The sequence below is a fragment of the Mustela nivalis genome (assembly GCF_964662115.1).
Source record: "Mustela nivalis genome assembly, chromosome: 2".
NCBI classification, from domain to species: domain Eukaryota; kingdom Metazoa; phylum Chordata; class Mammalia; order Carnivora; family Mustelidae; genus Mustela; species Mustela nivalis.
Genome location: NC_139021.1, coordinates 16,260,179 through 16,285,387, shown reverse-complemented (window position 1 = coordinate 16,285,387; position 25,209 = coordinate 16,260,179). Strand labels below are relative to the sequence as shown.

At 40.6% G+C, this 25,209-nt stretch overlaps 1 protein-coding gene across 2 annotated transcripts in view; it reads left to right on the top strand.

The window, feature by feature from the left end:
• The first annotated feature begins 1,357 nt into the window (after positions 1–1,357).
• FAM91A1 (family with sequence similarity 91 member A1) overlaps positions 1,358–25,209 on the top strand; it is a 44,340-nt gene continuing 20,488 nt past the window's right edge. Inside the window, exons 1-15 of one of the 2 annotated variants that reach the window (XM_082719424.1) lie at positions 1,358–1,691; positions 6,959–7,043; positions 8,071–8,222; positions 9,885–9,942; positions 10,630–10,697; positions 11,265–11,378; positions 12,894–12,984; positions 13,394–13,456; positions 17,391–17,497; positions 18,003–18,041; positions 18,525–18,637; positions 19,067–19,182; positions 19,964–20,076; positions 20,406–20,492; positions 23,175–23,307. In XM_082719424.1, the coding sequence (XP_082575550.1) occupies positions 1,620–1,691; positions 6,959–7,043; positions 8,071–8,222; positions 9,885–9,942; positions 10,630–10,697; positions 11,265–11,378; positions 12,894–12,984; positions 13,394–13,456; positions 17,391–17,497; positions 18,003–18,041; positions 18,525–18,637; positions 19,067–19,182; positions 19,964–20,076; positions 20,406–20,492; positions 23,175–23,307 (1,411 nt within the window). In that variant the 5' untranslated portion in view covers positions 1,358–1,619. Of the gene's footprint in view, positions 1,692–6,958; positions 7,044–7,152; positions 8,223–9,884; positions 9,943–10,629; positions 10,698–11,264; positions 11,379–12,893; positions 12,985–13,393; positions 13,457–17,390; positions 17,498–18,002; positions 18,042–18,524; positions 18,638–19,066; positions 19,183–19,963; positions 20,077–20,405; positions 20,493–23,174; positions 23,308–25,209 lie in introns of both variants that reach the window. The other variant, XM_082719425.1, reaches the window with a different exon arrangement.

Sequence of the window (25,209 nt, the reverse complement as noted above, 5' to 3'; positions counted from 1 at the left end):
TCTCCCCAATCCACTAGATGTGTTTAAAAATTACTTCCTAACGGATGCCTTATAATGCAGTGTGCCTGGAATGTTAACACTGGTCTTTCTGTTTAGGCTTTTGTACTTCGGGAGCAGCAGGTTCCCTCCTGATGTCTTTGACATCATTGGTTGTGCCCATCAAATAGAATTCTTTGTTGGGAACAAGACTGACAAAATGAGTGAGGCAGTTGGACATAGAAAAAAAAAAAAGCTGAAACGGCAGTGATATCCCAGGTATCTTCTCTGCTGAAACTCTGCCACTTGAGAGTGGCAAGTGCAGACTCCAGCAGAGAGGTCAGACATCTCCAGTTCACACACACCTGGTCAGGGAGCTCTGGGTTCTTCAAGTAGACTCCGTACCTGGCACTGTGGTCAACCCCACTGCATGGACTCTTGTTGGCCAGGCTGGTCACTAGGACGTTCCCTGTCAGATCGTCTGAGCTGGCCTGTTTCTTTGTTGCAGATGACACTGTAATAAGCAAAGGCAGCTCTGAGTTCTAATGGCTGGTGAGACAACAATTTACATTTGGTAAAAATCCTGTCAGCAGTGACAGGACTCTGAGGAAGTGAAGCATAGACCTGCTGGCACCCTGTTCGAAGCCAGGAGGCCTTCCTGCAGATGCCTGCCCTCTCACAGCTTTTTTTTTTTTTTTCCAATACAAAGTCATAGAATTTCATTCTACATTTTGGATATTAACCCTTTATTGGATATATGATTCGCAAATGTCTTCTCCCATTCAGTAGGCTGCCTCTTCGTTTTGTTGATGGTTTCCTTTGCTGTGCAGAAGCTTTTAGTTTGATGTAATCCCACTTATTTATTTTAGCTTTTGTTGCCCTTGCCTGAAGAGGCTGGTCCAAAAAAATTCTGCTGAGACTAATGTCAAAGACCTTACTGCCTATATTTTTGGTTTCAGGGGTTTTTGGTTTCAGGGGTTACAGTTTTCAATCAGTTTTGAATTTATTTTTGTGTATGGTGTAAGATAGTGGTCCAACCCCATTGACTGGAGATACTCTTCAGTGCTGGCTTTGCTTTTCCGCTATTTAAAGCCAGCTATGACTTCCTCCCCAAGGAGGAATTCTTAGACATTCTTAGACAACTTACTCCAGTGCCTGAAACTGGAGAAAAGTGGGACATCTGACAATGGCAATGCAGACCCAAGAATTTATCTTTATTCATCCAGACACTGACCTGTGGAGCCAAACACGTGGGCAGGGGCGGTTAACCCGGACTTGGCCTCACCACCTCCTTGCCCCGCCCCCTACAGTCTGGGGGCGGGACAGGAGACCAGTCAGTGCCCCGCCCCTCAAGCCTCGCGCCAGAGGGCGGAAGTGACGCAAGTCCAAAGCCATTTCCGGCGGGCCGAAACTAGGAAGAAACTTGGAGCTGCCTAGGCGCTCCTGCCAGGGTCTCGGTTCCTCCTGTGCCCCGTGGCCCGGCAGCGCGGAGCTGTCGGGATCCCTGGCCATGGGGCAGCCCCGGCCCTCCGCAGTGTGAGGCGCGGGGCCTCCCGCGGGCTCCCCGATAGGCCGAGGGCGGGCAAGCGGGAGGCGTCGTTCCAGCTGCGGTCACGGCCGCTGCCGGCCGGGCTCCCGGCACCATGAACATAGACGTGGAGTTTCACATCCGGCACAACTACCCCTGGAGCAAGTTGCCGGCCAACGTGAGGCAGGTACGGCCGGAATCTGGGGTCGGGGCCCCGCCCTGCCGTCACCTGCTCACCTTGCCGGCGGGACCGGGGCTGCCCCTCGCGGCGGACTCCCGCCCTTCCCCCGCCGCGGTCTCGGGGCGGTCGTCCCGCAGGTTAGGGGTTCGGAGGGGACAGCCGTGTGGGGCCACGGGGGCAGCATGGGGCGGTTGGTAAACGGGATGGACTCGCTTGGCACCTTTGCCTGGAGTCTCGTTTAAACCAGGCGCTGGGTCAGGCGCTTGCGACATCTATTGAACGCGGCCCTTGACCTCCAGAACTTCAGGATGGTGGGGAATAGACGAGAAACAAATGACTGCGTTACAGGAGGATAGCCGCGCACTCATCCTGGCGTTGTAGTGCACGTGGGCACACGGAGGAGTAAGAAATTGTCCAGGGAGTGTCTGGAGCCCGTGTGGAGGAGGCACTGAAATTGGGCCGTAGAGGACGAATGAGAGAGAAGAGGGAGGAAGGTTTTCCGGTTGTTTGAAGAACTTGGACGAGTGAAGGAGCGTGTTGAGAGTAGTTAGCAACTTAGTATCCGGGGAGCTGGAGATGTGGGTATACTGGTGTTTGGAGGTGGGATTTTGTGAGTGAGTGGAGGTTGGTTGGTAGCAGATAAGGCTGGAAAAGCAGGCAGGGCCAGATTTTGAAGGGGTTTTCCTACTCTGATGGTTGGACTGTGTCCTCTAGACAGGATAGGCTTACTAGTGATGTTTGAACAAGAGAGTGTCAGGAGGTTTTTGGGTTTTTTTTTTTGAGGGTTAATTCTCAACTGCTTGAATGACATTTTTACCAGTTGCTCAGCAAATGTTAACTGAACACCTGATTGCTATGCCTTGTTCCAGGTGTGGGTAGTTTGCTTCAGTCAACAAGATAGAGACCCTGCCTTCATGGAGCTTACATTTTAGTCAAGAAAGACAGTAAACAATTAAACGAAGAAGTACCGAACATGGCAGGTGGTGTTGAATCTTAGGAAGATAGTGATAGATGCTGCATATAAGGCGTTGTTTCTCTGGCCATGGATTGAGCTTCAAGTTCCTCCCTTTCTGCTTGGTTCAGAGTGAAATTCTGTTTTCCACTGGCGCTGGGCAGTTGTATTTGGAACGTTTGGGATGGTGGTGGTGATGGTATAGGATTATTAGTTTGCTTCCTCACTCAGCATGGGGGTGTAGTATTGGGAAACAAATAATTTTAAGGTTCTGGCAGTGCATCACGTGGTGGGGAAAGTGCTTTCAACGGAAGATACCCAACGAGAAAGTAGCAAGATAAAGGAACTAAGATTTCTTGGTTTTCTGTGGCTGCCCATGTGGCATTTATCTTGATTTGGAGGAACAAAGCTCTAAGCTCGAAAGAGTGTTCTCTTGTTAAGCTTGAATGAGGGCTTTGGTAGTTTTGTTCTTTAGGGTTTTGTGGCGTATCCAGAGACAGCTGGAAGAACCAAGAGTGCTTTTCTTTGTTTCCATCTTTACTTTTCCTTTCACGAATATAAATGTAGCATAATGGAAGAAAGATGGATGATTCAGTTACGTTTAGCATGAATAATGGATCTCAATTAGTATTGGCAAAAGCATATCTAATACTTAGGACTATTAAAAATAATCACAAATCAGTATTATCATTAGGTAGAAATGTGACATTAAATTAAAATTTAATAAGATCACTTAAAAAATAGCTGTCTTAGCTTAGGATAAACTTCCACTTGGAGCCGGTGTTGGAAAATCCATCTGTACTAGTTACTTCCTTGGACTTACTACTTATCTAGCCTTACTACTGTTCACCTAGGTCACGCTCCACCTTGAATTGCTACATCAGCTTTCTGTCTGGTCTCTCTTCCTCAGTGAAGGACTCCCTCACATTCATTCCTCACACTACACTGGGGTGAGATTTCTGAAAGGCCCATTCAGTCCTGTACTGCCTGTCTCCTGTAGATTACTTGTAACTTCTTGAATGTCAGAACTCCTCCAGGAAGGATTTCCCTGACCTACATCTGGAGAATTTGACCCTCCCCGGCACAGTTTCTCATCTATACCACTCAACCCCACTGTGTTGCATTTGCTGCTTACATTACCTGTTTTTGCTTTTGTATTTTGAGCACCTGTCACATGGTTAGCTTTTAGTAAATATTTTTGGAGCAAGTGAGTGATGGTATCAGTCAGAGGTATTTTTCCAGGACTAAAGCTCAGTCACTTTAAAAGCGGGAAATGGTCCTTGTATGGAAAGATTTTTTTTTTTTTTGCCATTATAGATACTAAACACTTTGATAGAGTTTCCAGTAAGCTTTGATGACTTTAATTTAGAAACAACTCATTTCCCACTTCTTGAAAGCTGTGAGAAGGTGATTTCAGATTTTTCTTAAAAGCGCATGTCAAATGGTAAGGGGATTCCAGATTTTTACAAACTGTACATAAAGCTTTTCTGGATGGGATGGACTTTAAAAAATACAGTAAAAGTTGTAGATAAGGCCATTATTTCAAGGTTTTTTGTAGCTTATTAGTATCTTTTATTCATTATTCAAAAACAGTTTGTAGTTATTTTAAGGAAAGTCTGATGATGTTCTGTATCATCTAAGAAAGGTCAGTTAAAAAATTGTGCGTATCTTTATTGTGGGGGGCCGTGATTGGGGTTTGTGGGAGCAGAGTCTTTAGAAAAAATTCCTTCTGCTAATAGCAGAAGGAATGTGCAGTGGTTGTCTGATAGCCAGCGGCTATGTCTCTCTGAATCTGTTACAGAGCCTTTTATATGCTGCTGTACTTCATCTGTCAGACCTGGTCAGTATTTCTGCAGGGTCAGTGGGTCTCAGAGTAAAATGACCCTTCTTTTAGTTTGCTTCCTGTGGTGGTAACGGTGTTTCAGAATGTGAATGGTGGGAAATTTGGGGGAGGGGTGGAGAGAAGCCAAGGAATCTTTGTGAACAGATCAGTTTTATTTTATGTATCTGGGTAGTGAAGAACAAAGTCAACGTCTAACATAGTTTTTAGGTATTTGTGGGCACACATATGTATTGATTGATCAGGGTCAGTTGTTAACTTAATTCCTGGCACGAAGGCTTAGATGATGAAATGTCGCATTCTCTAACTGGCTTATAATTAACAGGCCCTTATGTTTTGTATGAGTGGCTTGATTACACTTTTTGTTGTGGCGTTCCCAGGAATGAAGTTAGGAAGGCGGAACCTGGTTGTAAGTTGGGCTAAATTAAGAGATTTATTTTAAAACAGAAGAGCAAACCTCAAATGCAGAAGATGCTCTAGGTTCTACCAAAATCGTGTGCTGTGTGCGACCGTGTTTTGTGTTCTTTGGGAAAGAGGCTTACTTCTCTGGCAACAAAGTTAGAGAAAACCCTTTACAAGTTTTGTAGCAAACCCAGCATTTGAATTCTCCTCAACATCTTTATTACCCAGGTTTTGGTGCTGCATAGAGGATGTGGAGTAGTTTCTCTGTGATAACTTTGCTCCTAACCTCTGCAGATGTTAAGACGGATGAATAAAATAAAAGCACATATATTCTGTCATAGTATGGGTCATTATTTAGCCTGTGAAAACTAATTAACATAGGTTCAGGAAGAAAGATTTCCATTTTCTCACATCCTCACTTTTTTGTTAAAGTACATCCCACCAGGGGCGCCTGGGTGGCTCAGTGGGTTAAGCCGCTGCCTTCAGCTCAGGTCATGATCTCAGGGTCCTGGGATCGAGTCCCACATCGGGCTCTGCTCAGCAGGGGGCCTGCTTCCCTTCCTCTCTCTCTGTGATCTCTTCCCTTCCTCTCTCCTACTGTGATCTCTCTCTGTCAAATAAATAAATAAAATCTTTTTTTTTTTTTAAAGATTTTATTTATTTATTTGACAGAGAGAAATCACAAGTAGATGGAGAGGCAGGCAGAGAGAGAGGGAAACAGGCTCCCCGCTGAGCAGAGAGCCCAATGCGGGACTCGATCTCAGGACCCCGAGATCATGACCTGAGCTGAAGGCAGCGGCTTAACCCACTGAGCCACCCAGGCGCCCCAAATAAATAAAATCTTAAAAAAGAAAAAAAAAAGTACATCCCACCAGTGGTCCAGTTATGGGCCAGTTTATTCTATGTCTTAACCTGTCTTGTGGAGATTGCCTTCTATGGAGGTATGTGTAGAAACATTTACCTTGGCTTTCAGATCTGTGGGTAGGAAGTATAACTGAATCCTCTGATCTTTCTGCCATTAGTTTCTCAGATGCCTGATTTTATATTACAGCGTGTTGGAAAGATCATACCTAGTAATTAAAAAGAGGGAGAGCAGTCATGTTAAATTGAGTTTGTGGTTGCACATTGAATGTAATGTTGACTGTAATCAGACATACTTGTTCCTTGCTTTCATGAGAGCCCAATTTTGAACTTAAAACACCAAAGCACAGCTAGAAAGGTTTTGCCCATTAAAAAGTGTATCAGAATTTTAAAATTGTCTAAATTTTTTTTTTTTAACAAAACCATAAGGAGAAGGTGTTTTTTAGAAGTCATCTTATTGGGGCACCTGGGTGGCTCAGTCGGGTAAGCATTGGACTCCTGATGTCCACTCACGTCATGATCTCAGGGTCCTGAGGTTGAACCCCTGCATCTGGCTCCGTGCTCAGTGGGCAGCCCACTTGAGATTCCTTTTCTCCCTCTCCCTCTGCTCTTCCCCACACTTGCATGCGTGCACACACTCTCTCTCTCAAATAAATAAATCTTAGAAAGAAAAGAAAAAAGAAGTCATCTTATCATTTAGAGGTACATTTAAAATGTACATTCTCCAGAGACATTAATTTTTAATAATCATAGCCTTCAAATGTAAATAATTATCAGACAGGGATCTGTCTTTAGTTGCCACTCTTAAATTAAAAAGATAAGTCGGTGCAAGAAAGCATCCATTCATCCATCTATCCATCCGTCCACTTATTCCACACAAATTAGGAACGGTCAAGAAAGAAATCTTTTTAAGTAGAGTTTAGTTTTTTGTTAGTTTAATGAAGTTATGCTCTTGGACTGTTACTTGATATTAAATACTTTAGGTAGTTTCAGTAAGTCCTTTTAGAAAGGCAAACTGAAAATAAACACATCAAATTTTTGTTTAATATTATAGAATGAAAATTAGTATAATAGCACTTAAGAAAGTATTCTTCGTCCTGGAAATTAGAGGTAGTAGGATAAAATTAAGGGGCATGGTTTTGAAACTGTATGAGGAAAAAGTATTGTTGTTTAGTTCAGAAGCTATTTTTAAAACTATCTGAATTTTTCTTTTTTTAGAGTCTTGGAAATTCACAGAGAGAATATGAAAAGCAGGTTGTTCTTTACAGTATCCGCAATCAATTACGATATAGAAACAACTTAGGTAAGTAGAGACATTTTTATATCACGGTGGAAACACCTGTTGCTATTTACCATTTTCATTAATCTATTCTGTCTTTTCAATGCATGTTTTATAATTTTATTCCATATAGACATTTAAGAAGCTCTGTACTGACCCATCCCACCTAACAACAATTTGTATGAGCAAGTAAATTTTTCTTTCTAAATCGGATTCAAATTATTTTTTTTTAAAGAGTATCCATTGTAGATTCATTTTACCTATAAAATATTAATCTCAATTCAGTTGTTGTTTTTTCACTTTAGGTGAAAAAATAAGCCAGAAGAGAAGTATATTCATTCTTAATAGTTTCTGATTTTGGATTTTGTGGGTTTTTTTCCCATAAATTTTCAAAATATAAATTTAATGAAATCTCTGTAATAACTGGAACAAATTTTAAGCATAGTTGGGTGTGTGTGTGTGTGTGTATGTGTGTATGTGTTTTAACTTTTTCTTTAAATGTTTGGTTTTTGTCAGATGACTCATTAGTCTGTTCTATTGCCCTGCTAATCTTTCTGTGCATGTATTTACTCTCAGATTAAGCACTGTAGTTAAGAGATAGTTTTGTTTTATTTAAATGTATTTCATGGGAGTCAGGGGTCTTTTTCCATTTAAAGAACAAAACTATCAAATAATTTTTTGAAATAGACTTGATGCATTGAAAACTACTGTTCAGTTTGGCTCTCTTGTGGTATATAGTAAGGGATTTGATGAATTCTAGCTTGCGTTTTGCATCTTTTAGAGAGAACATTCCATGATTGCTTTCTTGGCTTTCTGACTTGGTAAGAATTCTTTCTCTATTTATCTGTCCTGTTGCAGATTCCGCTTGTGTACTCTGAAGTCTGTTTCTTTGTGGCTTGTTTCTTTGTTCCAACTTAGTTTCGTTTGTTCTCTTCCAACTACTGTGCTTTTATTTTTAGTTAATGTTGGTTTGTAAAGTAGTTCTTATTGCATTTATAATTATAGATAGCCGTAAGACACCTGAAAATTGAAAATTTCTCGCTTTCCGCAGTTAAACATGTCAAGAAAGATGAACGCAAATACTACGAGGAGCTGCTAAAGTACAGTCGTGATCACCTCATGCTGTACCCTTACCATCTGTCAGATATAATGGTAAAGGGCCTGAGGATAACACCGTTTTCATACTATACTGGGATCATGGAGGTGAGTTCACGGTGTATGTGGGGCATTAGGAATGCGACGGGACTCTGTGTCGTCAGTAGCGATGCCAGTAATGACTGGCTGTGCTCTTCTCAGCCCCAGTGGGCATTGTTTCTGAGTTTACAGTGGAAAAAAAAGAGAGTTGGTTATGAGTTAACTATGTCATCCACACTGTACAAGGAGTTGTTGTCCAGGCTCTCATAATGGAAAGGTACCTGTTTTTGTGCCATGTTTTTGAGGGCATTGTTGACCCTCAAATGCTATTGTAGCATTAGTCACTCATTTATGTTAGCAGAGTCTCTATAAAACCGACTGCTTTGAACACGTGATTAAGGTTGAAAATGTGGGTGACAGAACTGAGCATTGAGTTCAGAGAAACTTAATGCGTTTAACGATTCTCTGACTAGAGAAAGAATAAGTGATTATAAACCCAACATGCAATACACGTGTTAGAAAAAGAAAAGTATTTGTAGTTCTGGCTGTTAATGTCTTGCCATTTTTATTAATTTTTGGATGTTAGCTTTTTTCCAAAGTCAGTATTTAGACCTTTGTCAAGTAACTTTAAATATCCTGTTTTTAAGTGAGCTGCATGCAAAGATTGGCAATGTTTGTCTAGTATTCAGTGGCTACTTAGTTTGATGAGAGTGCCGCTGTTTTGGGCCCACTAGCTGCCTCCAGAGCAGGGGGAGGCCTTGAACTGAAGGAGCTGGGAACGTGCAGGACCAGTGAGGTCACGTTCCCATGTGGCTTCCTCTGCGAGAGCTCCCTTTGCTTTTCTCCCTGAGCCGCTTCTTCACAAGCGCTTAGGCCGTCCTGCGTCTCCCATGTGTCTGTGTCCCTGTTCGGGAGGAAATATTAGTGCCAAGCTTGAGGCCTGACAGCCCCGGCTTCTGTCGATCCCCTTTCCTGAGAGCCAGGGCGGCAGAACGAAGGTGGCCGGTCATCAGGACGGAGAATGATTCGGACTGCCTCTTTGTTGCGCTGGCACTGACTATGAGGTTTAGGAGAGATGATAGGGGAGGGCTTTTCCCCCCTTTACCAACTTTCAGTTGTGTCCAGGTGCTCCCTGCTCTCTGCTTTCTGTTCTTACACCATTGGGTGTAGGTCCTAGGTTGAAAATGGGCCCTATCCCCACGGTAGACAGTTGGTTTATTATTGGAGTAACAGAGGGGCATTGGAAGAAGCTGGATGCTGAGGTTAACTGTGCCGCTGCTTGGGTCTCGTAGGAGCCAAGATGACTGAGCGGTCACAGTCTTTGTTGGTAGTGCACGTCTCAGATGTGTGTTGATGGAAGCATGACACATCAGGAGACCTCTCTCGGTTCACGGATCTGGGATGAGGTGTGAGGCGTGGAGAGGCAGGAACCGGGAGCTCTGAAAGCGGTGTTCCGTGTGTAGCTTCCACAGAGCGCAAGTTGCAGGGCAGATGTTTGGGATTCAGGAGCGCTGTGGGAAAGCCAGACCTGAAGGGCTGATCTGCGGTGACTCGGTTGGGCCCAGGTGGCCCACAGGGAGGCCTGCATGCTTTAGGTCACACACTCTCATCTCAGTGCTTCGGGCAACAATTCTGATTATCCTGTTTGGCTCTCTTAATAGGTATTTATTCACATGTTTTTATCTAAGGATATTTTGCATTTAGAATTTTTAATTGTTTTTTTTTTGAAAGGACATTATGAACAGTGAGAAGAGTTATGATTCATTGCCCAATTTTACTGCCGCTGACTGTAAGTATGTAATGACGCTGAAGGTAACGATTAGTCTGTTGTTGTGTATGCGTGCTGTTGTCTGTGTTGTCATGTGTGTTTTAACCTGAAACATTTGAAGCATGGGAATAGCAAGCAACAGTGTTGGTAGGAATTTTTATCAGGTGAGACAAGTCAAGTATAAGGTTTAGTCTAAATGTCTAAGGGAGAAATATGTTAGAGGGTAAAATGAGAAGTCTGTATTTCTAGAAAATGAATTCTGATACTTGGGCTGTGTTGTGTTCCACATGAGGGAAGAAAATTTAAAATTTGTGCATGATAGTTTCGCAGCATGATACCCAGTTGTTACTAATAAAATTTGCTTTATTATGCTTATTTTAAGGAAGTATATATTTGACATGGGACACCGTTCTCTTGAGTAAGGAGAAACTTTTGCTGAGAAGTACACTTTGACTTCCTGATATTGGAAGGGTTTCTGCTTTTTAAAGATTTTCCATGGGACATTGTCAGAGATGTCAGCTTGAGTTCATCTTTCCCAGTTTGGTTTTCTTTTGTTATTTTGTTTGAAGAATTTCTTTTAATTTGATGTTGATTGTTAATCAGTCATCAGGGATGAACAAAAGCTAAGGGTTTTTTCCTAAAAGACCTGGGTGTACTGATATTTTAAGATACATTAAGTGTTTTTAAAATAAAGCCTCTTAATTTCAGGTCTAAGGCTTCTTGGCATAGGAAGAAATCAGTACATTGATCTGATGAATCAGTGTCGGTCGTCAAAAGTAAGTTAGTTGTTTCCTTCCCTTTCTTGTTTCATCCCTGTTATCACACATTCTCATTGTTTTAAGTAGTAGAAATACTGAATTGAAATTTCTTTGATCAAGAAAATAGGCTTCATACAAAATACCAAAACAACTCTTCCATATTTTCTAGGTTATGCTTATGCGATTATTGAATTAAAATGTTTAAGGAATAAAATATTTATTTTTAAAAATTAATTTTTGCTCTGCTGATTTTTTACTTGCTCATTCCTCTCCCAGCATGGTGGGTGAAGTAAGGACACGTTCTCCAAATTCATTTTTACCTCCTGGATTTCCTTTGGGTTTCTGGATTTAGATCCAGACTTGAGGTTTAGTGTTTTGAAGTAATTTAGTTTGAAATAATTGAAGAATGACTTTCTCTATATTATATTTCTCTCCAGTATATCTAAAATTCTTCAGATTTTAAAGCAGGAGGATTTAAAAAGATTTGTTTATTGGATTGTGAGAAACAGTCTTATACTTTGATCAGTAAAAAAGAAAGCATGGATTTCAGGCTGATTGCAAATTCTCACGTTTGTACCATTGAAGAAATTTTTCAGAAGGAAAACAGCTCGTGATCTTCTACCAGTGAAGCCGGTGGAGATCGCCATAGAGGCGTGGTGGGTGGTGCAGGCTGGATATATCACAGAAGATGACATAAAGGTAGATCCCTTTGGAATTAAACATTGGATTTTTATTTTTTAAATTATAACTTTTAATCAGAGCTCTAATTTTTCTAAAAAGTAACACTGGTTTTCTGGAGGAAAATTAAGTGTAAGTTCAAAGTTGTAAATGACTGTGGTAGGCTAGAATATTGGTGGTTTTCAAAGACACTTTTTAGTAATGAGGGGGGTGCACTTGGGTGGCTCCATCGGTTAAGTGTCCAGCTCTTGATTTCTGCTCAGGTCGTGATCTCAGGGTCATGCGATCGAGCCCCACATCAGGCTCCACGCTCCGCACAGAGCCTGCTTGAGATCCTCTCTCCCTCTGTCCCCTCCCCGCTTACATGTGCGTGCATGCATGTTCTCTCTCTCTCAAATCAGTACATTTTTAAAAATCCAGTAATGAGGGAGACTTGACTTGGTTTGTGTTCAGTAACCTGGGGACTCGGATTAGACAGAAGCTTCATCTCAAGTGATGTGAAGCTGCAGCTAGCCGCCACGATAGCAGTCAGCGCTTCCTGAGCACTTGCTGTGCGCTCGAGGCGTGGGGCTCTCTTCCCAGCACCTTTTGTATTGTCTCAGATGCTCTTAACAACCCGCTGGGTGTGTCTGCCTTGTGCTCCATTTCATGTATGAGGAAAGTGAGCACAGAGACATGAAGTAATGGTTCAAGTCACCCTGGGGGTGAAGGTGCAGGATTTTACTTCAGCCATTTTGCTGTGGGAGTGGTGCTCCTCGTGGCTCTGCTGAAGTGTCCTCAGGAAGAGGGAGGTGCTTTGATTGGGGGTGGGGAGGGCCTGGATCAAGGGCAGTGATGTTTCCAGTGGTCAGACCATGTTGCAGATGAGCCCGTGTCTGGTAGAAGAAAATGCTGAATTGGAGGAAAAGGGGCAGGGCCACGGACCAGAGGGCCTAGAGACCAGGTCACGCCTCTCTGTGGTTGAAGGAATAAAAGTGAGTGTGAGGTTTTTTTTAAGTTTGCATTTTATTTTACTTCAGAGGATGGATTAAATCTCATGAGCGGAACAGTGTAGGAACTTTCTAACAGCTGTCAGACTGTCATAAGATAGTGAACTTCCTGTAATTGATAAATCCACATGGAGGCTGAATAAACTTCCGATTTGAGAGGTTCAGAGTCAGCAAATGGATCTGAATCCCATTCAGAGATGATGATTAAATATTGGTATTTGTTAGGTAACACTTAATACTTAACAGCAAATATTGTACTTAAAATTACTTTGTCCTCCATTCTTTTGGTAGCATATTGTGGCGCCTTAATTGACGGTTATGTACATAGCTTTTCCTTTGAATTCTAGAGTGATAAAAGAAAAAGTATGTGGTACATTTAGCTAATGACACATAATAATCGTAATCATGTATGATACATAAAATGTAATAATATATAATCATATATAGTAATCATAATCGTAATAATCATTCGATTTTAAACATGATTTCAGGAGACTTCTGAATTACTTTGGATCGAACTTAATTGAAAATATTTTGCTCTTCTTAGATATGTACTTTGCCTGAGAAATGCGCTATTGATAAGATCATCGACGCGGGCCCTCAGCTCTCTGGATCACTTGATTACAATGTAGTACATAGTAAGTGGTTAGTAGAAACGGTCTTTTGTCAACATAAAGACTTGTTCTAAACCATCAGCAATTAATAGAAATTTTTATCAGTTAGATACCCATGGTACTATTTACTAAGGCATGTTGTTGTTTGAGCTGTGACTTTGGTCCATTGTTTCCCTGTGTGGCTTTCATTCAGTTATTCACATACACTAGAAATTTATACAGATGAGTTGTAAGGATATTTCTCTGGTTCTGAGCACATGAAGAAAACAGTTTTGAAAACTTCAGTTCTTTTCCTCTTCTGTTTCCTTTTTTTCTCCTTCACCTAGCATTCAGTTGTAAGGATCTTTATAGAAAATCAGGAATCTGTTTTGTTTTGTTTTAAATTTATTGTGGTTTAGTGTTCCACCTAAAACAAATACCTTTGCTTCCGTAGGCTTATATAATAAAGGATTTATTTATCTGGATGTCCCAATATCTGATGACAGTTGTATAGCGGGTAAGTATGTGCTGGTGTTTTCTGCTATTTTTCAGTGGTTACTAGGTCCTGGGCATTGCGTATATCACATCTGTCACCCTAACAGATTAGACTCATACCATTCTGAGATCTGCAATAATAGATTTTCTCAGAGGAAGACATTTCTCCTTTGTTACATGGTAGCACATTGCAGTGTGTTTTACTTAAATTCCTTATTTTTATCTTCACATTGTTGTACACATAATGTTAAAATAATGGAAATCAGAAATAAACTTCTCACATCCCAAGTCAACTTAATGATTTTACAGATTTGTCCTTTTAGTCTTTGTTCAGTGCATAACTGGTTTTATAGATGTTCAGTCCTTTCATTTGATACTTTTACTCTGTGTGCCTGTCTTATTTTTTTGTGTCACTATTGTCTTTCTTGACTTTATCTACTCCTCCCTTTCTCCTTCACCCATTCCCAAGTTAAACCACTGTTAAAGCCCTTGTGTATTTTCTGGTGGATGTATCAGTGTATTAACCTGTTGCTGGTTATTGAGGTTACTTAAACTTTTCTTGCTAGGATAGTGATGTGGTTAACATCCTTGAACACAGTGGAGCTTTTCTTCTCTAGGTTAGATTTCTTACACTGTATTTAGGTTATATGTTAAGGTATGTTTTCCAGCACATCTTTCAGCTATTGTTCTGGTTTGTTAGTATCTTTCCTCAAACTAAGATATTTAATGTTTGTGTAATCAAATATAAAATGTCAAAAATTGCCAGGGAATGACTTTGCTACTAACTATTGAGCGATGATAGCAGCTTATGACAAGAATACTCCCTCCTATCCATGTTGAATCCGGACAGGTTTATCATGTTGTCGTGTGTCCTGACCTTTATTTGTGTTAGCATGCGTCAATGTTCTTTAAGAGTGGATTTTGAACCATGTGCATACATGAATTCTATTTTCAGTTTGGAAGGACAACCAAAAAGCAATGAAATACTAATTCTGCTTTATAGAATTGCTGCTATAACACTAAAATAAATAAAATAACTAGTTTTACAGTTCGAAAGGTTTTGACAAGGAAATTATTTCTGGAGGATGGGCTGTTAGTGGTTTCCTGTCACTGTGAGAAAATAGGAAACCATTATGCGTTATTCTAGTCTTTACTCTCATCAGTAAACTAATGTTGACTCATTTGAGAATCTCCTAAAAAGATTGGTTTTTGATTGGTTCATTTCAGTCCCTGTTGACTGAGTGTTTGAACACTGACTCACATTATCACTAAGTGCATCTGCAAGGTGTGGTCCGAGAAGGGCCAAGTGGATGGCTGCGCTGTTACAGAGATGTGTTCTGCCAGGCTTTTCTTAGGATCTAGCAAGTTCTGTTGGTACAGATAGACTCATGCTCTTACAAGTGCTGAATATATCCTCCTTCTCGCCATGGAACATGGGATGTTCCCTAATTTGGAATAACCTGTGAAAGGAAAGCAGTTTGACAAGATGGAGGCCATCAAATTTAGCACGAGACACCGAAGTTGATTTCAGAGAAAGCATTTCATCTCTGTCTCAACAAAACAAGCAGTATGATGGTGGGACAGATAAACTGGATAAATAAAGAGAGTAGTCACGAAGGGGTTTGTTGTTAAAATGGATTTAGTGCATCGTCATACCGTATACTTGCTTGGTTTATGGCTCCCCTTTCATTTATAGCTTTCTAGATTTCTGTTAAGCTTGAATAGAATACTTTTAAGATACATATAGAAATAGTCTAAAAATTCTTAAAAACCTTTGTCATACAAATCCAAACCTGTAGCTGGAACTTTTTTTTTTTAAGAATTTATTTATTTATTTGACAGAGATCACAAATAGGCAGAGAGAGAGAGGAAGGGAAGCAGGCTCCCTGCTGAGCAGAGAGCCTGATATGGGGCTCAATCCCCAGATGCTGGGATCATGACCTGAGCTGAAGGCAAAGCCTTTAACCCACTGAGCCACCCAGGCACCCCTACTCTTTTTTTTTTTTTTTTAAAGGTTTTATTTATTTATTTGACAGAGAGGGGGGGAGCGAGAGAGATCATAAGTAGGCAGATAGGCAGAAAGGGGGGGGAAGCAGGCTTGCTGCTGAGCAGAGAGCCTGATGCAGGGCTCCATCCCAGGACCCTGAGATCGTGACCTGAGCCGAAGGCAGAGGCTAAACCCCCTGAGCCACCCAGGCACCCCAAGATCTACTCTTTTAACCATTTTTAGATATGCAGGGCAACATTACTAACTAGTTGTTATGCTATAAGTTACATCCCTAGGACTTACTTAGTTTATAATTCAAAGTTTGTACCTTTTTACTCCTTTTATGCCCCTCCCCCCTACTTCTGGCAGCCACCAGTCTTGGTCCCTGTATATGTGAGCTTGTCCTCCCCCACCAACATATTTTTGAGTAGGCAGTGTTAAGTTATTAAATTCTAAATTTATAAAAGAGTATAAAAACATATGCCTCTGACCCCTGTGTCTGGCCACCCAGTTTCTCTCTCAGTGGCCACTGTTAAGTTTCTTGTTTATCTTCCCAAAAGTGTGCTCAGCACATAGACATGTATGTACATGTCCTTTTTCTATGGCTTTAGTTTTACCCAGATGGTGTGTTGTAGTTCGTATTCCGTTTTTTTAAACTTAGTATGTATTGGGAGACTCTGCAGTATCTCATCATGTAGAGTTACATTGTTCTTTTTGTCTAGATGTAAATTGTGTATTTTTAACCACTTAAGTGTCTTGATTTTTCTTCTCTACACTACAGGGGTATAGCGTTGAATGTCTTAGGAGGTTAAGAGGATTAGATGAAATTGTGTACTATAGTGTGGCACTTAACATGTGCTCAGTATCCGTTTGTTGTTATTCCCACAATTGATAGTGTAGGAAAAGAATGAATGGTATGAATATGAGGTTCTAAAATACTTGTAAAGAGAAACCCGGGATCCTTAAAGTACTTGGATGATGGGAACCATGGGTAACACTAACTTACAAAGTGACTTGAGCCAGTTCTGGAAAGTGAATAATCTGGCCTGAAATGTACAGTGTGATTTTTTTTCGTAGTGCCTTCATTTTGACCACTTAAATTTTGTCTGATTTCTCTTTTAGGAATAACTTAGGTTTTGGGTGCAGTTGGTTGGTATTAGGGTCAGGGGACACAGGGATACTCAGACCCTTTGTTGGCTTAGGCACTCTTCCTTCCCAGGGTGCACATTTAGGGTGCATTTTAGGGAATGTTAAAGGAAGGCACAGTACCTCTTCATTATCAGCTGGGCAGAGTGCCCTAGTAAATTGGATTAGAGTGTCTGGACCAAAGAGATGGAGAGAAATGAGCGTGAGTACGTCTTTGGGTGGACAGCCGCCGCTGGGCTGCCTCCTGTGCTCAAGAAAGTCTTGCCTTTCTTCCCCCTGAGGCCACTGAGGAGGACACAGACTAGTGATTGCTGGTAAAAGTGGCGGTCCTGCAGATAAATTTCCTTTCTTCTCAGGATGGAGCAGGAATGATGGGAGAAAGGCAGTCAGTGCTCTCCGTTCACCTGGTCTTTGTATAGCACACCTGGTCTCCTGCTTTTCTGCTTTAGCCCAGTCACCCCTGCTATCTGTAAGGCATTAAAACACACTCATTGAAGCCTTCCCCATTCCAAAGCAGCCCCAGTCCCCTTGCCTTTCTACCCAGTTCATGTCCTCCAGCACTTCCTCTGTCTCAGTAATGCTGACAGTTCCCTGGGGTTACTCTTTGTAGGATTTGTGCTCTACTGTCAGAGTCCTCTGTGTAGATGGGGTTGTAGATGGCCTTAACTTTGGGGGTTTTAGAAAACTTGCTATGGAGTAGATAAAATAAATAAAAAACTGAATTTAGTCCCTAAGGTAGAGGTTTGCCTTTTTGAATGGGTATTTGCATATGCTTTCTTGTTTTATAAAATTGAATCACTGATAAAAGTCCGTTTTGTTTTAGTTCCTCCTCTTGAAGGTTTTGTAATGAATCGGGTGCAAGGGGATTATTTTGAAACTCTACTCTATAAGATATTTGTTTCCATAGATGAGCATACTAATGTTGCGGAGGTAAGTGTGACAATGTCTTATGAACGAACTTAACCTCAAGATTATAAAATACATTTGTGTAAAGTAGATAAAATTATTTAATGATAAGGTTAAAATGTTTTCAGAGTCAATATGCATGGGTAGGTCATAGACCATTAATATACTTAAGTTACAATTCTGAAGTTACTTTCTGTATATACATAATAACTTTAGTAAATAATATAATTTGGTAAATAACTTAATATAATTGTTGGTAAAAGGATTGCAGACTGTTGATTGATATAAGCATTTTCTTATTTTAAAAGAGACCAAAGAGGAAAGAACCTCCCATCCTTATGGTCACTATCTGGATTTGTGCTACTTAGACATAAGGAAAGAAGAAAGTTCTGATTTCAGAATTAATATATTGAGTCTTTTAATTATTCATAATTTAAAATTTTGCTGATTATGGTTCACTTGTTTATTACAACTGTATAATATTGATAATTCTAGGAGTGTAAATAATTTTTTTGTTTTTATTTTCTAGCTTGCGAATGTCCTTGAAATAGACTTATCCTTGGTTAAGGTATATAATTTTTATACTCTTTTTATTTATAAGTACTGAATGGCTTTTATTATAAACTTTTGTCTTGATAAGCTACTGAGAAATAGACACAGGGAGATTCTTATTGGCTGTGCAGGGGAGTGAGGACAGTAAAGGGGGTATCTGCAAAGATCGAAAAGACCAAGGTAAGGGCGCTGAAGCAGTATTCCACGCTGGGAGTGAGAGCCCACACTCACACTCCTGCGCGTGCAAGAAGCTGCCCGATCAGTGTCTCATGATGAGGCCACTGAAAGCACCCTCTTCTGCTGCTGCATCTGAAAGAGTGCCAGGCCAGAGAATTGGAAGTACTCTCTCTTCCACATCTGTGAACACCTTAGGGGAGGAGCAGGCCTACTGAAAAATGTTTTTTTCTGGTGGCATAAAAGTGTTCAGGGATCACTTTATCTCTACAAATAGTCTGATGTCTGGTTTATTTTAAATGCTAACTTCTTTATATTCTTTCAGAATGCTGTTTCAATGTATTGCCGATTGGGCTTTGCCCATAAGAAGGGACAAGTAATAAATTTGGATCAGCTTCATTCATCGTGGAGGAATGTTCCATCTGTAAACAGATTAAAGTAATTCATTTATTCAGTCTGAGATATTAGAGTTTCCTTTTGAAAAAAACATTGCTCTGTGTACAAAAATTTTACTTATCAACCTATCCATTGAGGTGAATGCTGCCTGTTAGTGGTATTTAATCTTTTGTGTGATAAATGGTTTTTATCATCTGATGAGAACAAGAATGCTTTCCCCAGAGGAAAGTACATACGGTATTTTATAAACAGCTGTAAAGAGTTCTCACACTCCCTGGAGCCTGCCCATGGGTCTTGGTTAAGAATAATTGCTGTATGTGGGCAGAGCATTTTGGGGCTACGTCTCCGTTTGGGGCTTGAACATAAGACGGGACTGGGTGGGTATTCACAATTTGAGTGCTGACTTCAGTAGCACAGTATAAGCTAAGATGTATATGATTGGTAAAACATGGCTGGATTCTTCATTCATAGGAGTACCTTAGACCCACAGAAGATGCTGCTGTCGTGGGATGGAGGGGAAAGCAGGAGTCCCGCGCAGGAAGTTTCATCAGCTACCGACACGGACACCAATAGTCAAGAAGATCCGGGTTAGCAGTCCCTCAGGGTATAGAGATGCCTTGTGTCTATGCAGACACTCACAGAGCGAACTCGGCTTTGTTCTTGATACTGTTCATTTGATGTGCAGTGTTCGAGTCCTTAGCGGTATGCTGGGCATTGAATATGGCACTGTCCTTCTGAGAATAAGTCTAGGGAGAGGGAAGGTAGTGTAATCACAAAAACCACAACAGTGTGAGAAGTGTTTTGGTGCTTGTGGGGAGCAAAGAGAAAGAGCTTTCTTGTCTAGAGATTTCGGAAGCCTTCATGGAGGAGATGATAATTGGGCTAAGAACGAATAAGAGCTTGCCAGCTGGTGAGTGAGGGAAGGCCTCAGCATGGGCTAAGCACAAAGGGAGGCAAAGAAAGCGCAGTGCGTGAGGGGCTGCGTGTGGTTTTATGTTGGGGCGGGGGGAGAGGAGTGCAGCGTAGCCCTATTCTGACCCCAGGCTCTTAGCGGAGCCAGGTGACTTGTCTGAAGAGGTCAGGCTAGCCAGTCGTAAGTGTTCTGACAGTTACCAAGTCTTGGTTTATTACTGGCTTTCAAGAAATACCACAAAAGTGAGTACTTAAAAGTTTTTTTTTTTTTTTTTAACTTTCTTTGGTTGGAGAGAGGTTGGATTGGGGTCTCCTAGAACTATAAAATTACTAATAGTTACATACTTTTGAATTATTAAATCAAGTTGAAATGCAGTTCTTTCTCATTCCAAAAGGTGGGCAAAGAAAAATTTTCATTTACTCGATTTTAAATTACGATTTTTTTTTTTGTTCCAGCGGACACAGCCAGTGTAAGCAGTTTGAGTTTATCTACAGGATATACAAAGCGCATTGCGTTTCTGTTCGACTCAACTCTTACTGCCTTTTTAATGATGGGAAATCTTTCACCGGTTAGTCCAGTTCTTGTTTAAATGTGACAGTGTTTAAAGATTAGATGTAAAATAGTTCATGCTTTGAGATCTTTTTTTTAAGTACTGGATTTATTCCTGAAAACACAAAATGCCAACCGTCTTGTTTTATATTCCATGGAGGAGCATGGTAACTTTTTAGTGACAGTTAGCCTCGCGCCTCATCACCTTTGTTTATATTGGAAGGCATAATAGAAATATGAAATGTTCTGTTTCATTTTAAAAAGAGAAAATTAGAACTTATTCATAATAGACTTGTAGAAGGTTTTAAGATCCATTTTAGTTTTTTTGTTTTTGTTTCTTTACGCCAGAACTTGAAAAGCCATGCGGTCACCATGTTCGAAGTTGGTAAACTCTCAGACGAGTCTCTGGACAGCTTTCTTCTAGAACTGGAAAAGGTGAGTCTGGAGTGCTCGTCACGGGATCTCAGGACGTTTGGTGCTGTTCCTTGCTTGATACCGATTGTGTCGATTTTTGGTGTCTGCCTCATTCCCCATCTTTACTGTAACAGTCATTTACACTTAAAAATACTGAGTGGATTAATTTGATTTTGTGATTTTCAAAGTGGTTTTTGGACCTTACCTCTCACTTAGCATGATTCGGTTTAATGAAATGTGGTATAGGAGAGCCCCTGGGTGGCTCAGTCAGTTAAGCATCTGCCTTTTTGGTTCAGGTCATAATCCTGGGGACCTGGGATTGAGCCCTGCATCAGGCTCCTTGCTTTCTGCCTCTGCCTGCCACCCCCCAACTTGTGCTCTCTCTCGCTAGCTGTATGTCAAATAAAATCTTAAAAAAAAAAAAAAAAAAACAAAAAAAAAACGAGGGGCGCCTGGGTGGCTCAGTGGGTTAAAGCCTCTGCCTTCGGCTCAGGTCATGATCCTAGAGCCCTGGGATCGAGCCCCACATCGGGCTCTCTGCTCAGCGGGGAGCCTGTTTCCTCCTCTCTCTCTCTCTGCCTGCCTCTCTGCCTATTTGTAATCTCTGCCTGTCAAATAAATAAAATCTTTAAAAAAAAATGAAATGGGGTATAGAAATAATTAGTCAATGTAAATTTTTAAATTACATTTTTCTAAAAGAGCCTTTTTTTTGGTTTTTGTTTGTTTTTTCCTTTGATATGACTGTCTAAGATCTCCTCTTCAGCAGTTTTATTTAAAGTTTTTGTTCCCCTTGTCTTAAATCTGGAGCAGCGTCCACGGGTACCATATTTATGTCCACTCTCACTAGCCCCATTAGCATCTTGAAGACTTTAGCCATAGCTGCTCTTAGGCACCTCTTCCCCTACATGAAAATAGCCCAATTTGTCCTTAGCTCTAAATCTTGATTGCCCTTTCCTGGTTTTTCCATTCCCTGGGTTTTTTATTTTTGCCTTTTTTTGTTATCTGTTTATGCCAATAGTTTGTTTGCTGAGTCTCCTCCTTGACTAATAATTTTGGTACCTTTTGTGCTTCAGCGATGAACTCTGTATATTAAATGTTTTACTTAGAGGATTTTTGATGATTCAATATATTTATATTTAAAATTTTTTTTCACTCTTCATAGGATTTTTAGTTTGATAGTACAGAATTATATTTGAGATAACCCTTTGCAATTAATTGATCTTTCATTTTTACCTTTATACATCCATTATTCCCTCAATGCTTTTAGTATCGTGTTAATCCCATTTCTAATGTATGTGTATCATTTTTTTGCCAATAATTTTTTTTTTTTGTTTTCTGAGATCCTTTTTTTTAAAAGATTTTATTTATTTGACAGAGAGAGATAACAAGTAGGCAGAGCAGCAGGCAGAGAGAGAGCAGGGAAGCAGGCTTCCTGCTGAGCAGAGAGCCCGATGTGGGTCTCATTCCCAGGACTCTGAGATCATGACCCGAGCCGAAGGCAGGGTCTCAACCCACTGAGCCATCCAGGTGCCCCTGTTTTCTAAGACATTTTAAGTTCTCTTTTCTTGATTTTTATTTTTCTTACCTCAACTAGTCTTTTATCACGTATAGCAAATTAGAAGATCACTTTATTTTTTATATATCTGTATCATTTTATGCCACCTAGCCATTCTTGGGAAGGCCTTTTAGTGTGAAGTTTAGTCATTAAAAGTAGTTTCTTAGCTATTTTTTAAGAAGCCTCGTCCTGATTAAGCTTAGTTGGTTAATTTTTTTTAAAGATTTAATTTATTTGAGTAAGAGTGAGCGAGTGAGAGAGAGAGAGAGAGAACATGAACAGGGGAAGGGGCAGAGGAAGAGGGAGAAGCAGGCTCTCCTCAAAGCAGGGAGCCTGACGCAGGACTTGATCCCAGGACCCTGGGGTCATGACCTGAGCTGAAGGCCAGCACTTAACTGAGCCACCCAGGCGCCCCAGTTGATCTTATTTTCAAATGCCAATCTAATTTAGTCATTCCTCTTGTAGACCTGTCCTTTTGTCCGTTTCCTGTGTTGTTTCTAGGATGTATGTATTTCTACATGTTAAAGAAGCACCTGACTCAGTGTCAGAAGAGCATGCGTTAAAACATAAGGCCAGTGAGCACAGGGGTTTTGTCCGCTGTTCTGTCCCTACATCCTAGATGGATCATACCTAGCACATCATAGGGATTCAGTGAATCCTTTTAGAATGAATTTAAGCTGTATATTCAGTAGTGTGGAAACAGCGATGTTGAATCTCATTCTCCATTGTCCCTTGCAGCCAGTGATGCAGAATCGGGGACATAGTGACAGGAATTAGAAGCATAATTGGAGACCATGGATTGGAGTACTTTCTGGATGAAGCAGAAAATAGATCTTAGATTTTTTTTTTTTTAAGCACCCTATTTGAGTCATACGTGGGAGATAAAACATATATAATAGAATAATTTAGCATTATTTGGTTGCTTCAAATTGTTAGTTTTACTTGCTAGGATAATTTCTGTCATCTTTAAAGATGTATTCAAGTGGAAACTCAACTGAGATTTAAGTTAAGATTTGTCTCAGTATTGCCTGGGCAAATTTTTGATTTACTGATTCTTAATAATGTTCTGATGTCTGTACTATATGGTTGTTGTATATTAGGATGAATGGTTTGAGAGTGATACTGCAAAATTTATTTTCTCGGTTTAGGTTCAGAGCACTGGTGAAGGAGAAGCACAGAGATACTTCGATCATGCGCTCACTCTGAGAAACACAATATTGTTTCTGCGTCATAATAAAGACCTAGTTGCGCAAACTGCACAGCCAGACCAACCGAATTACGGTATGATAAATGTACTTGATTTTGAAGACATGACCCCATGGAACTTCTTTCTAAGAAATTAAACAGGTCATGCTCCCTTATTTAATCATCGCTTAATGCATTTAGTGTAGATGGCATGTTGAATTTGCAAATAGAGGCTTGTTTTGTGACTTCCTTTGCTTGTCAGCTCTTTCTGATTTTACCTTTTCTCCTTTCTCCTGTGCCACTGGCATTTGTAGTATCTCAGTGTGCTTAGTACCTACAAAAACGGTTGGAGCGTTAACTTAAGTGGCTGGCATGTAGAACAGGCCTCGGGTTGAGGTGTGAACAAAGCCAAAATGTAGTGATTTAGGAAGCATACTATTTCCTGAAGGCAGGATCCCATTGTAGGACAGGAATAAGCAGGAGTTTCCGATTGAAGTGCTGTTGTAATACTTACTGAAGTATTTTACTTAAAAAATTAAAAAAGAGAACAGAAAACCTTGTTAAAGAGTAAAAGAAAGAAGGCAGTGGCAGTTCTAATCTGTGATGAACCCTGATGTGGCTCGTGCCCTGGTGTGCACTCTCGGGTATGGGATGGGTGGGTGGGGGGGCATGGGGAGGGGTTCCCAGGCTGTGGTTGAACGGATAGTAGGTCCTAAGGAGGGCATTGCCACCCAGGAATGCATGTTTTTAAAAAGGTGGCACGGCGTGGGCACCAGGGAAGAGCATTTGGGTCCCGTCCTCGCTCATTCACAGGAGCTGCATCTCAGAACTCCATGAATTCTTAGCACCATGAGAACATTGAATTTCACTCATTTCTTTCATTTACTTAAAAGTTCTGTTTTTCTGGCCGGGAACCAGTGGTTTCTGAGTCATACCCAGTTACATTCGACTTCTTTCACCAGCACCTGACTTTCTTTTCAGCTCAGTTTGAGCATTTAAGAACAGAATCAGTTGTCACTTTACAAAAGTGGTCATGGAGATGAGGACAGAGACACTGGGTAGTTGAGCTGAGTGAAGCCGGACACACTCAGATCCTGGTGACTGGCTTCTGCAGCTGTAGTATGTCAGGGTCAGAGTTCTGCTTTAGCACAATTAGGACTGATTTCATGCTGGGGTTCTTTCTGAGATTGTTCATAAATAGTTGCGACTGAATATTAAGTCACCAAGTGCCAAGAGGCCAAAGCACTTATTCATAGGCATTCGTTAATTTTTTGGCTACCAGGTAGATCATGTGACCTAAGCAATGAGGAGCACTATCTTGAAGATGTCTTTGTATGTAAAAATCCTGAAATTACTAGGACTTTTTAGGGACTTAGGGAGGTAATGGATTAGAATATTTGTAATACTCTGTCATAGCCATCTTGAAATACATCATCCTTTCCTGCACATTTTAGTGTCCAGAAATGTTAGTGCTGGTGACCAGTCAAATGTAACTCATTTTATAGGTAGAGAAATTAGCTTGTTTTGGTCAAATCTTCTGCCCATTTGTCCTATAAGGATTAGTCAGTGGAAGACATGGGACTTAAGTCCATGTTTCTTCAAAAAAAATTTTTTTTGCTCTATCTCGTTTATTATCTTCTCTTGAACATTAAACTATTTGTTGATTTATTCCTAAACAATCTGTTGCTTAGTAGTCTGGACTAAACTTTGTTTTTCACCATGAATGGTCTATGAACCAGAAAGTTAAATTGAACGAAAAACCCAAACCTTATCTGTATGAAAGTAGTTAAGTATTATTGTAACTCGTGAGGTTGATTTGATAGTGGACTGTTTTTGGTACCAGGTAGAGCTTTCATTGTTTAGTCTTTCCTCACTAAGATTTTTTATCTGACATTTTTTCACTCATAACTGATTTCTCAGTTTTATTAAATTTGTTCTTGATTTCTTGTATGTAGCCAAACATAAATTTCTTTAGTCTTTTTTTTAAGGTTTTATTTA